The sequence below is a fragment of the Melanaphis sacchari genome, unplaced genomic scaffold, assembly GCF_002803265.2.
Source record: "Melanaphis sacchari strain LSU unplaced genomic scaffold, SCAv2.0 Contig476_pilon_pilon, whole genome shotgun sequence".
Lineage (NCBI taxonomy): Eukaryota > Metazoa > Arthropoda > Insecta > Hemiptera > Aphididae > Melanaphis > Melanaphis sacchari.
In genome coordinates this window covers 2,461-17,937 of record NW_020271316.1, presented here as the reverse complement: position 1 = coordinate 17,937, position 15,477 = coordinate 2,461, and the positions used below count along the sequence as shown (strand labels likewise).

General features: G+C 42.3%; 2 protein-coding genes across 2 annotated transcripts; both read left to right on the top strand.

Annotated features, from left to right (window-relative positions):
- The first annotated feature begins 3,176 nt into the window (after window positions 1–3,176).
- LOC112598285 lies at window positions 3,177–5,006 on the top strand. Its single transcript, XM_025344685.1, has 2 exons — window positions 3,177–3,418; window positions 3,730–5,006. The coding sequence occupies exons 1-2, from the start codon at window positions 3,363–3,365 to the stop codon at window positions 4,883–4,885; spliced, it is 1,212 nt and encodes a 403-aa protein (XP_025200470.1). The 5' UTR covers window positions 3,177–3,362; the 3' UTR covers window positions 4,886–5,006.
- Window positions 5,007–10,501: 5,495 nt separating this feature from the next.
- LOC112598288 (probable DNA ligase) lies at window positions 10,502–11,650 on the top strand. The gene has a single exon (XM_025344687.1). The coding sequence runs from the start codon at window positions 10,502–10,504 to the stop codon at window positions 11,648–11,650; it is 1,149 nt and encodes a 382-aa protein (XP_025200472.1).
- The last annotated feature ends 3,827 nt before the right edge of the window (window positions 11,651–15,477 follow it).

The following is a 15,477-nucleotide window of genomic DNA, read 5'->3' as shown; positions in this document are numbered from 1 at the left end:
CCATCTTTATCATGTTTAACTTCTGACAAAAAAGGTGGCAAAGTGTTTTCTAGATCATTTAGTGTAGCTTGGTATAAACAACACTCTTGGCTATGTGGCAGTTATTACCTACAAAAATTATTTTGTTGGCCTTGCTTGGTATTAGGGCACACAAAGTCTGTTTGGTCTACTGAAGGGTATTGTGATATTAAAAATTTGCCTAGAAGTTTACAAAGACATGAGTTGTCAAAGGAGCATATTCGAAATCATTTTAACTTAAAAAACTTAGAAAAAAATTCTGTAACTATTGTTGATGCTCTCAGTGAACATGGAAAGTTATTTAAAAAGCATTATAACGAAAATGTGAGACTGAATAGATTATTTATGGAGCACATTATTGAAATAATTATATTTTTGGCTAAACAAGAATTAGCATTCCGTGGCCATGATGAAAGTAGCAATTCTTTAAATAAAGGAAATTATAAAGAGCTCTTTGAAATAGTTTTTAGTAGGTGTTCATTAGAAATAAAAAACCACTATAAAAGTATTCAAAATAAGTTTTCTGGTTTATCAAAAACAATTCAAAATGATTTAATTACATGCATTTCTGAATACTTGTTTAGTCATATCAAACAAGAAATCAAACAATGCATGTTTTATTCTGTTCAAATAGATGACACCACTGATATAACTCAAAAAACACAATGTTCTATCATTTTAAGGTTCGTTAATAAAAATTCAGAATTAGTTGAGCGATTTCTAGGTTTTCATAATGTAAGTGATGATCATACAGCCGGAGGATTATTTAACCTGATAAGTTCTGTTTTAAATGAGTTTGACATAGAGAAAAAGTTAGTTGGCCAATGTTACGATGGGGCAAGTGTAATGGCAGGGCATTTGACAGGATTACAAGCGAGAGTAAAAGATGTTGCACCCAATGCAATATTTACTCACTGTTTAGCGCATAGGTTAAACTTGGTACTGCAAAATGGCTGTAATATGAGTTCAAAATGTCGTATATTTTTTGCAAATCTAACTGGAATCTCAGCTTTTTTCCATAATTCCACCTCACGCACTAACGTTGTTGATTATATAGTAGGAAAACGCATTCCACAATTTGTTCAAACAAGATGGTCTTTGCGTTCAAAAATTTTGAATTTGTTAGTCAATGAGTGGCCTAACTTTATAACTGTTTTTGACACTATTAGCATTGACCCAAAATCATCTGCAGAATCAATTTGTGGTGCTATTGGGCATTCAAAAAATTTGAAGTCTTTTGAGTTTGCTTTTATAGCACACATTTTTAATGATATTTTTTTAATCACTAACCATTTATTCAATACATTACAAACTAAATCCTTTGACATAGAATATTGTCTTAGAAAAATAAAAACAACATGTGATCTCATAGAAAAAAAAAGGAACGATGATAATTTCTTAAACTATTTTAATACCGCAGTTGAATTAACAAAACATACCACAACAACAAGACAAAATTCTAAAAATGAATTAAGTTGTAAAATGTTATTTTATGAAATAATAGATAATATTATAATGCAATTGAATACAAGATTTAGTGATACTGATAAATTAAAATTTTTACAGTTAAGTGATGTTACAAAATTTAAAGAATATTCTACTAGATTTCCTGATAGTGGCTTGAATTGTCTTAAAAATACATTTACTAATATCTTTCAAGACAATAATAAACTAAAAACTGAATTAGAAGTTTTGTACAGTGATATTAGGTATCACAATCTTCAACATGTTTATGACCTAATTAAAATCTTTGAGAGTGATGGGTTAAAAGAAGTTATGCCAGAGGTGTATAAATTATTTGCATTAATATTAACTATTCCTTCAACAAGCGTTTCAGTTGAAAGAAGTTTTTCTTGCCTAAAAAGAATCAAAACTTATCTGAGAAATAGTACTTGTCAACAACGTTTAAGCTCTTTGTCAACAATATCAATTGAAAAATTATGAATACAACAACTTAAAGAAACTGAACCTTTTTTTGATGATGTCATAAATATGTATGCTAGTCAGAAAGAAAGAGTTATTGATCTTATATACAAAACTTAATATTTTTATTTTTAAGCAGTTAAGTGTACATAATTTTGTATTTTTATTAGAAAAATTTATCTAGTCAGTAATGAAATTGATTGTCAAATATTTTATCTATAGGATTTAATTTATAACATAAAATAAGAAAGTCACTTGTTTTATTTGTTATACTTACTAAATGCTGTCAATTGGTTTTTAATAACTAAAAATATTTTATTGTATGTTGAGATTTATTGAATCATTTTTTTTTTAAATTAAATATTATGAGCTTATTATTTTATTTGTTTAATGCATTTTTACTTTTAAATTGTTTTTAAAGAAAAAAGTGCAAATTTTGAAATTTAGATATACCTACCTATTTATTGTTATTTTATATTTTATTTATATTTTATACCTACTAGAAAGTACTAGTTATTTTTACACAAAACTATGTACTTATACAATTTTATCAATTAAATGTATTACTATTGAGTTTTTACTTTTTTAGTATACAGATCACAGATTATTCATTTTTGATTTTATTCCTTTTTAAATAGGGTCAGGGATGTGGGGGGCGAAGCCCCCCCCCACAGGTCTCTTATGTGAAATTATTTGTCGCCTCCTCAGAAAATTATTGCCAAAACCGCCACTGGTGGACAACTTCCGAACCGTCTTCGGAACATTCGATTTTACCCGTGACGAAACTCAAAAACCCGTCGTCGTATTCGTAAACGCGGGGTTCGCATTTTGCGCCCGAACAATAAGGCACGTCGTTTTTTACGTTTACGCCGTGTTCGCACGATTTTATGTGTCCCACGTCTGCGGCGCATTGCAGATACGATTTGTCGTCGATCCGTATACGATCGTTTTTACGGCCATAACACGGATTGTCCGATATGCATCCCATGTTTTCGCGACTGAACACGGTGCCTTTGGCGCATTTTTTCAGTACGCTTTTATTGTCTTCGCACACGTAATACTGATCGTCGGTCAGCGGTTCCGCGTTTTCAGTAACGGTCAAATTGTGTTTGTATCCGTTCAACCGATCGTTGCACAGGTCGTAAGTGACGCAACCGACCGTGTGCTCGTCCACTAATTTGTTGTCCGCACACGGTTCTATAGTGAAGTTTCCGTAAACGTCCAGACACCGGATACGTAAACGTTGGTGGTACGGGCGTTCGTCCGAACTCGCGTTTATACCGGAACCCGTGTAATTGTATAAATTTAACGTTCTGAAATGATCGCGCGACAGTAGTTTAACGGAATTTACGTCCGCGGCATCGCACAACGGCTTTAGTTTACATTCCGGACCTCCGTACCCGGACGGACAACGAAACGCCATGTCGGAATTTATGCCGGTCACCGAAAACCCGTCAGACGTATACGTCACGACACCGTGAGTATTCGACACTGTCAACGGTTTGCCGTCAAACGACACCGGTTGTTTTTCGTATTTTATCGTGACCGTTAAGTCGTCCAATCCGTCTGCGCCGTATACGTTTTTATAAGCGTTTTTCGATTTTATCCAACCAAACGTAAACGCCACGGTCCTAGGGTTATTTTTTAGTAATTTTTTATAAACCTGGACCGGATCGTCTGTTTGGGACGCCGGGTTTTGTAACCAATGCAATAACACCATTATCAACGAGCAAAACGCTATTAAAATCAATAACACTAAATCCATTTTTTTGGGACGTTTGATTACAGATTGTGTACGGGAGACGAAGGCGTGCGTGCGTTGTTGACGAAAAATCCGGTCGCGGTGGACGTCGGTACGAGTCACCGGGTCTTGTGCGAACGAGATCTCGTGTTCGATCGACAGAATCGACGTAACTGCGATGATGTTGCTACTTTTACGGTCGAAGATCGAGGCGCCGTTAAAACGAAACTGTCTTTGTCGTACGACGTACGTATAACGTCGAAACTGTACGAGAAACTAGCGCCACGTTCCAAAATCGTGTTTCCGCACGCCAACGAACGCGAGTATTCGTCGAAAATCAAATTGCGCGGATTGCGGTTACCGTCCGATTTCGAGTTCATCTATCGGTTTCAACGTCAGTATTACGTGTTTATCGAAAACTTTATTGGGTACGATTCGGACACCGACCGTTTGGTTTTCGACGTCGACCCGACGGGGCACGCCGCGTTCGACGGTCTATCCGATTTTGAAATCGTGTTTCGTTTGGATCGCGCTCACGATACCGGGCGCGTTTCGATGACATCGAAAGTACGACTTTTTCACGAAAAGGTGCACTCGTCTCGTTTGAAAACCGTTCGTTGTTCCGTAGCGCACGAAAACGAAATGAACGGTTGTTTCGAGTTCATCGAGACTTTGGACATTCGCAGATTTGCGAAAAAGATTTGCAATGTTTACGCGTATTTTATACGAATCGGTCGTGACGGAGAATTTTACACGGTACGCGTGGCTTTTCGTATGAAAACGTGCGCAGACGGTTCCGAGAGCGACCACTGTGAAATCGACGTCGAATGCGAAGACGACGTCCAATACGGGTTTTTCGAGCGTGTGTGCGAATGCATATTTGCATATTTTACATGGCAGTACGCCGAATACGACGGACGCGTTGTAGACGTAACGTTTGGCGGATCCGTATGGAAATCGTATAGGTCGCGTGCACGCGTCGACGTAGGTGTGTTGGATTGTTTGGAGAACGCGCAATGCGTTTCGTCGTCTAATCAAGAGTATGGTGGTTGCGGTACGGATCACGAGACCTCTGTCTACGACGATTTTGTGAATTTTATAATAATAAAAAAAATGTATAATTACGATGATACGATCAAAAGTTATATAGATACGCATTTTGAACGTTTGCGTCCGTTTCTTTTGAACGTTGTGAAAATGTAACGCACACTCTTATTTAGTTGTAGTTTTAATTATCATTATATCTGTTGGTATGATATACACACACGATTTGTATATTTGTATAAAATGAAATATATCATACAATTGTTTATCGTAATTTTAATTGCAATGTGTTTGGTTTTGTTGTATTTCATTAACAATATATCGCAATTCGAAACCGGACGAGACGCGGTTTTCGATTTACTGAACGCCTCGTCCCCGATAATCATGTCCAAACGTGATTGCGAAACCGAATTGGTGTACGCTATAAACGACGAACAGTGTCGTTCGGTGTGCCGCGAACCGAACGAATATTTTGTACGGAACGGCGCTTGCGCCAACGTGTTGGTACGCGGCGAACGCGTTAGCGATAAATCGGTGTGCGATCCGCGCAAAGGCGTTATCGCGTACTTGTCGGGAGACTCGCAATTCGGCGTCACCGAATTGCGGTGCATGAGTCTGGATCCCGGTATACAACCGGACGACGCGCGATTACCGAATCGTATAATAAAAATGGCGGTTTGCCGTCCGGTATTGATTATTTGAAAAAATTTCCCGATTACCGGGAAGCCGAGTGTTTCGACGCTTCGCACAGAATAATAACCATACCCAATACGAAAACCGTGAGAGCTACGGGCGTATGCGTCTCGCAAACGATTGAAAAATTATTTCGTAAATGACAGGTTCCGGACGATCGGGTTCTGTAGATCCGAGTCCGTCACCGCGATATCGTCCGTTATCAATACACCGTTGCGCACCGTCACTGTTTTCCCGTCGTCCAATGTGATCCGATAGTCGTACGAACCCACGAGCGTCGGCCAATACCGGTGCATCATATTTTTATACATTTTTTCGGTTTTGAACGCTTCCGAATCGCATTCCGGCGGCGGTCTCTTGTTCTTTAGACAATAGTCCACGGTCCGTTGTACCGTCGTCCGATCCGGTAATACAAACGAATCGTTACGACTGTCGAAAATGAATACCGGTTCACGAACAATGGTCGTTCCGGGTTTGAGGTTATACGTTTCCATCAGTAAATTGGACACGTGGTACAGATTGATGTTGTAGCACACGCTGATTATTGCCGACAATCGTACGTGATCGGGTGCGTGGAACACGACCGGTTGTTTTACGAACGTCAGACTGATCGTGTTGTCGGTAAGACTTCTCGGGTAGCACCGGTACAACAGAGCGAAATCGATTTCGCCGAAACCGGCGCTTTCGGGAATGCCGCGGTTTCGGTTGATCAGCGAATGGAACTTATAAACGCTGACCACCAACAAACCGAACGAAGCGGTTTCGATTATTCTCAGTAAGGCGGCCGTGGTTTTGATGGTTTTGTAGTGTTCCACGCACACGGGACACGACAAGATTATGTCGATGTTGTACAGCAATGCGGGAAAATGTAAAAAACCAGTTATGCGATTCGTACAATACGCGTGTTGCAACAGTATCGACGCGAGGTGTAAAAATTTCCAAAATATACCGCCCCAAACGTTCCGGGTCATGCGTCCCGGATCGATGAACGTCAACCGATATTTCGGGACGTTGTACAGCGCCCGTAGCGCGTCCATCAGCGATTGTAAATCATTCAAGTAACGTTTCGAATCGTCCGATACGGGCACCGTGGTCTTTATCAGAGTCTCGAACGTGTCGACCGCATCGCGGAATTCGGCAACGCACGCGGTTAGACCGTCGAACGCAGACACGTTGCGTTCGACTTGTTTTACGGACAGAGTCGCCGTACCGCCGTCGCCGTTCGTCATCGTGATTGGAAGGAGGTACCGATAGGCACTATATATATATAAACCGTAGAACGAGCGCACGGATCAACAGTGCAACCGGTACGGTGCTTCGAACAACAAGTCGTGATCTGTTTTTTTAACGCGTACGCGCACACGATGGACGATCAGCAACAGCACCATCATCGGCACAAACAACATTTTTTACCGCCACCGCAGTCTCCAATTGCGTACAACACTGCTACTACTACTAATCACGTCGGCGTGAACAACGCGGCGTCTGCGTATATGCAACCCGTTTCGAACGCTCCGTCGATGTTCGAACATTTGGCGGAGACGGCGAAATGGACGTCTATGTACAACAGCTCTATAAAGGGATTAGAAGACAACGTCGGCGGCAGCAGCGGCAGCCGCTTCGGCGAATCGAAAACGAGTCTCACCACGTTCAATACGAAACCCTGTGAACAATTGTTCACGGACACTCTGAAATTGGACTTCGAGAAATTTAAAAAGATGACGGTCATAGACGACGATGAATTGCTAGATTCGTTGTATTCGGCGATAAATCAATTCAACGACAATGCGATCGCGGCCACCGTTTTGATTAGCATGTACCGCGATCGGTATTCCGATCTTCTGGACGCTTATCCCAGTATGACGGCGTACGTCATATTCGGAATCATTGTAATCCTGTACGGTTCGTACGAAAATTTTCCAAAGATATTCAAATCGTTATTTTTAGAAAACAAAATGATCGTGAAAAAATACGATATACGAAAATGTAAATTTGCGCTGTTGCACAGAAAACGGAAATTCGACGACGGTTCAAACACGGAATCTGTTTCCGCCGCTTCGGACGTTCCCATAAATTTTAACAATAAAAACGCACAACGCTGCGATCATCCGTTGTTTAAGACCGATTTTTATAAGAAAAATACGATATTGTTTAATCTCGGCGAAGTTTCTAAATTTATGTTGCCCAGCGATTTTGCTATTTTTGCCATACGATTGAACACCGGTCCAATTAAGATGTACGGAATCAATCCTCGGACGGTTTCGGGCGTCATCGCTAAATTTACAACGCCTATATTGTGCACAACGTACATGCGCGTGCGCGGAAAAGATCAATATTTCGATTTGGAAAATATGGAAAACGTACAAGAATACGTAAAAGAAGCGCTGTCTCGCGACGTGTACAAACTCAATTGTAGCGCCACCAGGAATCAAAACGCGGCGTCGTTGTTGAAACCGTTTGCGAACGGTTCCGAAGATCTGACCGACAAGGATTACATGTACGTGGTGTTAAACAATTTACAGTTTTGGCCGTCCGACAAGAATCCCGGCATCGTGACGGGCAGAGGGTTTTCCGAAACCATTTACCGGCTCAAAGAATCTGATTTTAAAAAGTGCACCGAAACCGCACCGCGCGACAACGACGACGACGCGGATATTGTCGAAAATTTATATCAATTCTACTTGAAGTACAACCCGAAGCATCTGACCGCTGAGGAGGGCGGCAACGGCAATGACAACGACGACACAAATGCAAAACACCAAAGGCTGACGACTGATTGATTTTTTTTACACATATTTAATATATTATTTACTTATATGTAGTTATGTATATATATGCATATCATGTTTTCTTCTTTTTTCATTGTTGTGCTGTTGCTCATTTTGATTTATAATAAACTCACTGTTGTGTTCCATAAAAACGACCGGCGTCTTTATTTAACCGATCATGTATCCAGTATCCGAATTGTCGGTGCCGATTGACGACGCGAAAAAAACCGATGAATCGTCGTTATTGATGAACCGGTTGTTGGAACCGTTTAGATCGTCGAAAACTGACGGTGCTTTGCGCGAGAAGCGCAGTACCGGCGGTACGACCGCCGTCGCTCGTACGGCCGTAAACAATTTCAAAAATCTCTTAGACGACGTTCGTAAATTTACGGGCGTCACAGACAAATCGGCAGACGCTTTAAAAAACGTATTGAATTCTTCGGATTTGGGCGTAGACGTGATCGACGGCGCTTTGCGTAAATTACAAGTGACCAAATCCGGTTCCAACGATTTTTTAAAAGTAAACGGTTTGCACGTAAACGAATTCGAACATATATTACGATCCGGAGATCTGGTCGGTCTGTTGCGGATGGTAGACAACGCGCCGAGCGCAACGGTTGCCGATAAAAAATTGTTTTCGGATTTCGCAAAAGATTTTCCGGAAAAAATTCTGCGCGACATCGCCGAGGTGTCGGCCATCACGAAACTGGAACGGCCTCATTTAAACGTGACGTTCAACAACATCGACAAACTGTCGGATTCGTCGTTACGGGAACTGAATCACTTTCAGAGAAATTGGAAAAAATACGTAGGTCTCGGTAGTGCGGCTTTGGTCATCGGCACGGTCGTCGTAAACGATACGTGGTTCAAAGACGCGCTGGTCGGTCGCATGGGGTGTTGGCTGGTCAGGACGGTAAACGGTAAATCGACGTCTTGCCGGGTTTCCTGGTACACGTGCGGCGACGTTCGATCGGCAAACACGGTCGACGTCAAGTTGTGCATAACGGACGACATTCAATTTTACAACAGCACCATGTACTTTATATACATTATCAATTTATCGGACGTCGACGAATTCAAACAAAACCTGGCGTTCGAATTGGACGTGCCCGTGACCGAATTGCTGCCGAACGCCGGTCAAATCATTAAAAACAAATACGATGTCGTGGACTCGTTTGTGGTCCGGAACGCACATCGATTACCCGACATAACCCATAACGGCGTGTGCACGTTAACGCATCCCGACATAGAAAACGGTAAAATACCGTTTTGTCGCGTTTGCGACACGACCGCCGATCCGAAATCCACGCGATTCGTGGATCCCAAACAATTGACCGACAACGTAACGTTCAAATGCGTGTCCGATCCGTCGTTGATAGATCTCTTGACCGACATGGCCGTGAGTACCGGTCAAAATTTATGGGACGGCATAACGTCCGTATCGACGTATCTCTTTAAATACCTAAAATACGCGGCTGTCGTATCGATAATAGTATCGTTGATCGTTGCCATATACCTAGTGTTCACGAAATTCGTGATGGGCGCAAAAAGCGAAACCGTCACCGGTTCGACGAAAACTGAAAAACATCGACGGTAACACGCGCACGTACGTGCGCGTGTTATACAAAAAACAAAATCGATCGAATAAAAAAATTTATTATAACGGTTACATTAACATATACATTGTAAGGAATAGCATTTACGGCACAAAGTCGGGACATCGTTTATATTTAAATACATAGTAATGTGGTTTCTATTCGTTTTTGTAAATTTAAATTTTTGATATCTATCGATTTCCGCGGACTCGTCGACACCCGTTGTAGTCGTCGTTCTTGTTTTGTTCGTTGTTTTGTGTTGTTCGTCGATATCGATGGTTGTCGATACTCCACCGTTGTCGTCGTCGTCGTTGCCTTCGTCACCATCACCGCCGCCGCGATCGTCCAATAAAAGTCCGGCGCATAGATCGTTGGTCGCAGATATCAAAACAGGTTCGCGGTATTGTTGTTGTATAGTGGAACTCTGATAGTTTGGCCGTACGTCAAAGTACTCCAACACTCGATAATCGTAACCGTAATTTTTTTTACGACGCGCGATTGTCGTATAGTCACTAGACACACCGAGTGTCGCATTTTTTAAAACACATTCAACGCCAGACCCGGTCTTGGATTCTAGACGTTTTCTTTTTTTGCTCGTCGTCTGTTGCTGTTGAGGCGGAACACCATCGCAGTAGTGGTCGTCTATCGACATTCGACGTTTTTTTGTTTCGAATTCCGGTACACCGGCACCGAAGCTGTTGTCACGTCCACCCATTGAAATGATTAAACGCAAACTATTGAATATACCGATAAATTCAGTGGACGACGACGACGACACTACCACGATTCCGAACTTACCAAAATTAAGCAAATTGACGTATAATAACAACGACGGACCATTGGGCGCGCAACGAGTTCGGATACTGACCGTACCGAAAGAACCGATGTTGGCGTATCCGTTAATGGATTTTACGAAAATCGACAAGACATTGTACGATCGAGGTTACGAAAATTTCATCGTGGAACCCAAATACGACGGCGAACGGTTATTGTGCGTAATGGACGGGATCGGCGGTACGGCGTTTTTTTCGCGTACGCTGAAACCATTGTCCGACAAACGATTGTTCGACGTCACGTTGGTCGATAAATCAAAATCGGTTATATTGGACGGCGAACGGGTATACGTGGATTCGGGATGTTCGACGGATCACAGTGGCGGCGACGACGAGGACGGAATCGACAGCCGCGTTGTATCTATATGCGATACCGGTATTCGCAGTTCACTCAAACAAGTGTACATGGTTTTCGATATACAAGCTTATGACGACGCGTACGTAGTGCACGAGAGTTTGGAAATCCGACAGTCGTTGTTGCGATCGGCGTTACGAGAATCGGACACAGTCCGGATTGTAAAATCGCGCGCCGTCCGAACGCTGGACGGGTTGCGGAAAATATACGAAGACACGGTACGCGCTGGCGGCGAAGGTTCGATTGTCAAAGATTTGAGAACGCCGTACACGCCGGGCAAACGCAGGGACTGGATAAAATTGAAACCGGTACATTTACGCGAACAACGATCCGAATACGATTTGTACGCGCACCGTGCGCTACGAGACAAAAACGGTACGTACGGTATATTGGAGTGCGGTTATTACAAAAACCGTCGGTCGGACGTTTTTGTGCCGGTGTGTCGTGTCGCTAGCGGACTGTCGGACGCCGTACGCAATCGTATAAAATTATTGGTCGATCCCGTCGACGGGTTGTTCAGACGACGAACCGTGATCACCGTGTCGGCGGATAAGATTACGTATAAAAAATCATTGAGACATCCCGTGTTTCTACGGTTTTCGTTCGAAAAAGACACGGTTGACGATCGGTTATTTACAACGGCACCCTCTTTTCGTCTCGACGATAACCCAAATCAATAGTCACACGCGCACGTACATCGCGTACACGCGAGCGTTTCTACGCTCATACCCGATCGTATTGATTTATCAGTAACCGTATTTTTTGATAATAAATAATACTCGCGGTACGAGTGGTTTATTATAGTACACGTGTACGTCGATACGCTCAGTCTGACCGCAGTTCTCGTATAAACCGGTTGTGTGCGTGTGTTTCTTTTGGATTTACCGACACAATGGACGATATGAGTTTCGACGCATTAGACAACAGCGTGCCCGTAAAACCGAAACATCTGATGAATCATTTCAAATCGCTCGTCGCTGTGACCACCACCAACGACGATGGCGACGATGCAGACGATAGATCGATCGTTGCGACTACGCCGATGTTGAAAAAACGCGGTACTCTGAATTCTAGTATAAATTTGTATACTTTTGTAAAATTGTTGGAAGAGACGGCTGCCGAATGCAAACGACAAGTCTTGGAAATAATTCCGGAAAATCTAATAAAATTCGTACGAACGTATCGATTGAACGTCAACAGATCTAAAGAACAACTTTCGATCAAAAAAACACCGTCAACGATGGCTGCGGTGGCGGTTGCGATGACAACCACCACTACTACTACTACTAGTGGTAACGATCAACATCATGCAGTGGACGACAATGGTGGTGACGACGGCGATTATGCAGTGGGTGATGATGATGATGATAATGACGACGACAATGACGGTTGTACCGCCGATTCCGACAACAATTCGGACACCGCCGATTGTGATAAAACCAAGAGTCTTAAACGAAAACGATCGGTCCGCACTCTGCCCAAGTGTTTTAACGGACTTACGAAAAAACAAAAAACAGATTCAGATTCCATGTATCTGGACGTGTTCAATTGTCTGTTTGTGGCTCTGGAACGCGAAAACATAACCGTGTCGTTTTCACGAGAGCATTTACGCTATTTTTTGGCTACGTATCATAAATTCATATCGCTCGACGATTTCAAATTCACGAACAGACAGAACGGCGGTGTCGACGACGTTTCGATGAGAACCAAAAACAAAACAAAAAACGTGTTGCACAACGGTAATATTTTATTGGAATACGTTAAATCGCCGTCTACTTTTCAAAACAATTTGTCGCGATGCAACAGTAACGATGCCGACGCCTTGCGTCATATAACCAACGCCAGAATCGCGTTACCGGATTGGATTTATCGACCGCTGACTCTGACGACCGTAAACGATCAGATCGTACCGAACAAAACAAACGATTCGTACGACGGGTACGTGAAACTCATGTTCAACGGTACCAAGCATTATGTCATATGTTTCACGAAAAACGTTTTGCTTGTTTGGGACGGTACTCAATTTTCCATTCCTACAGTGCAAGTGGAAAAAGATATTACGGCCACGTTGTTGTACGATACGTGTCGGACTGGAGATTTGTACATTTTGCAGACTATCGTGTGCGGTAACAAATTGAAAATCGTAGACGTGATGTACGCCAAGACGGGTTCGATAGAACAAAGTTTCGTGTCCGGTATTTCGTACGCGGACCGTCAAAAATTATTTAAAAGATTTTTTAAAAATTGGGACGTGGCCAAAGTGGAAACGGAAAATTACGCGAATTCGAACGTTCAAGTACCCGATATATATCATTCCGATAGAGCGACGAATCGTTACGTATTCGTAAAACCGGGACAAATCGTGGCGGCCATCGGTATGAACAAACAGAACGTGTTTATCGCTTTTAAACGCACCGACGACGATGATTTGGAATACAAATTGAAAATCGCAAACACCGGTCCGGCTTCGATCGTGTTGCTGTCGCAACCGATGCGGTACATGTCCAAAGAAACGGATTACGAATTTGTACGCATATGTGACACCAACGGAACGCCCGTAAAAATATACGAATTACCGTACGGCGAAGACGTGCGCATATTCAAGAGATACATACCCGTGGAACTGAAAGACGGATCCAAATTGGGATCGTACATGGTCGGACCCGTCGATCGTGTTTCGGAATACCGTCAGCAAAATGTACAAAAGGGGAACAATATGTCTAAGTTATTTGAAAAAATCATAAACGATCCGAAACATTTACAAGATTTCATGTCGTTTTTCGACAAAAACGTACCGGATTCGGCAAAAGAACGGTTCTGCAACGTGATCAAAGTTTCTGATCGTATAACCGATGTGGATTTAAATTTTAAAATTTAAAGTTTTCTAGTTTTTAGATATTAATGTTTAATATGTTTATGTTTTTTACCCTCTGCCTATATACTTATTGTGTCTAATGGGTATAGATTGTATATTTTAAATAAAAAAATTTAAACATACATGTATTGTATTTATGTGTCTGTGTTGTGTAAAATAAAAAAATATAATATCTTCTTTTTATTAAATTTTGTTTATTTTTTTTACCCCGCTAACCCTTTACTAATAAAATTTGCACGTGAGTGTGTGTGTGTATACACGACGTTAACCAAAGTACTTTGTAGGCGTACAATATCTCAATGTATCATTCCACAAGGTTATGTGAATCAGGTCTTTAACGTAATTCTCTATTATCACGGAATATCCGCACGTCGTGTAATTATCGACGCTGTTGTTGAACGACGATCGCAACACGAAATATATCCGACCGTAATCGTTGAGAAACACGTAATAATCGGTTTTGGGTTCGATCGACCATAGGATCCCAGAAGCGTTGGAACTGTACACTGTGACGTTATCGTGTTCCATGATTACGTTGTGCTTGTAATAGTTCGATATTAGTATCGTGTCGTTGAACGACAGAACGCCGTACATCGACAACGCGATTAGAATTAATAATTTTGCGATCGCCATGGTTGCGGACCAAACGTTCACTATCTATATGAATAGAAAAAAATATCAAGGAAGCAATTCGGTGAATTCTATAGACCGACTTTCTATAAACTCGATACGTATACGCACGACGCCGTCTCGATTTTTGTAGTAGACCACCGCGGGATCTCGTAAATCGGTCAACGCTTTTAAGTTGGGCGCGTACTGCAATAGTACGCCGTTCGCGCTCTTCCATAACGACGATTCGGGCATTTCGTACGGCCACAAACAGCGTTCGAACGCGGCCACTCGGACGTCATACCAAGACTCGTGGATCCAATCGGTCCACGTGGCTCCGATCGTTAAATTCTCGGATGTGGGCTCTACGAGAGTCCGATCCGTACACGTTTTGTACGTTAACGGTGGGTATTGCAAACGATCGTTCAATCCGTACAACCGGTGTATAGGTTCGAGGACCGTTTGTCGTTCAGGCATAACGATGACCTTTGGGCGTGATTATATATAAATGGGCACAACCGGTTAATCGAATCAGTATGCGCGTTTTAGATCGTACGTCTCGTACAAAAAACGGCGTACTGTACACTATTTTGCGAAACGGAATAACGACAACCGGCATCATGGAAAATCGCGATGATCCCAAATCCGTATCGAGTTACGCGCAATACCTTAACGATTTGTGTTCACTGTACGAACAGCCGGATGACTTAGAAACGACGATAAAACGACGACGGTTTAGCGTTTCGCCTAGCGAGCATTTTGAGAATTTCGATCGATTGTGTCCACCGGGGTCGGTGACGAAAACGACCGTCGGTGCCCGCGATGCGTACAAGTTTACTAGCTTTAACGATCGATATACCGGCGGACTTGTTCCGAAATTGATTCGCCAAGTGTTTTGTGATTTCGAACTGGGCAAAAGCGTTACCGAAAGCGGTTACAATATGGCCGAACGCGACGGATCCGACGAGGTTGGTGCTTTTGAGGAATTGTTGCAGTTTCGGTACGCGCAACATTACATCCGAA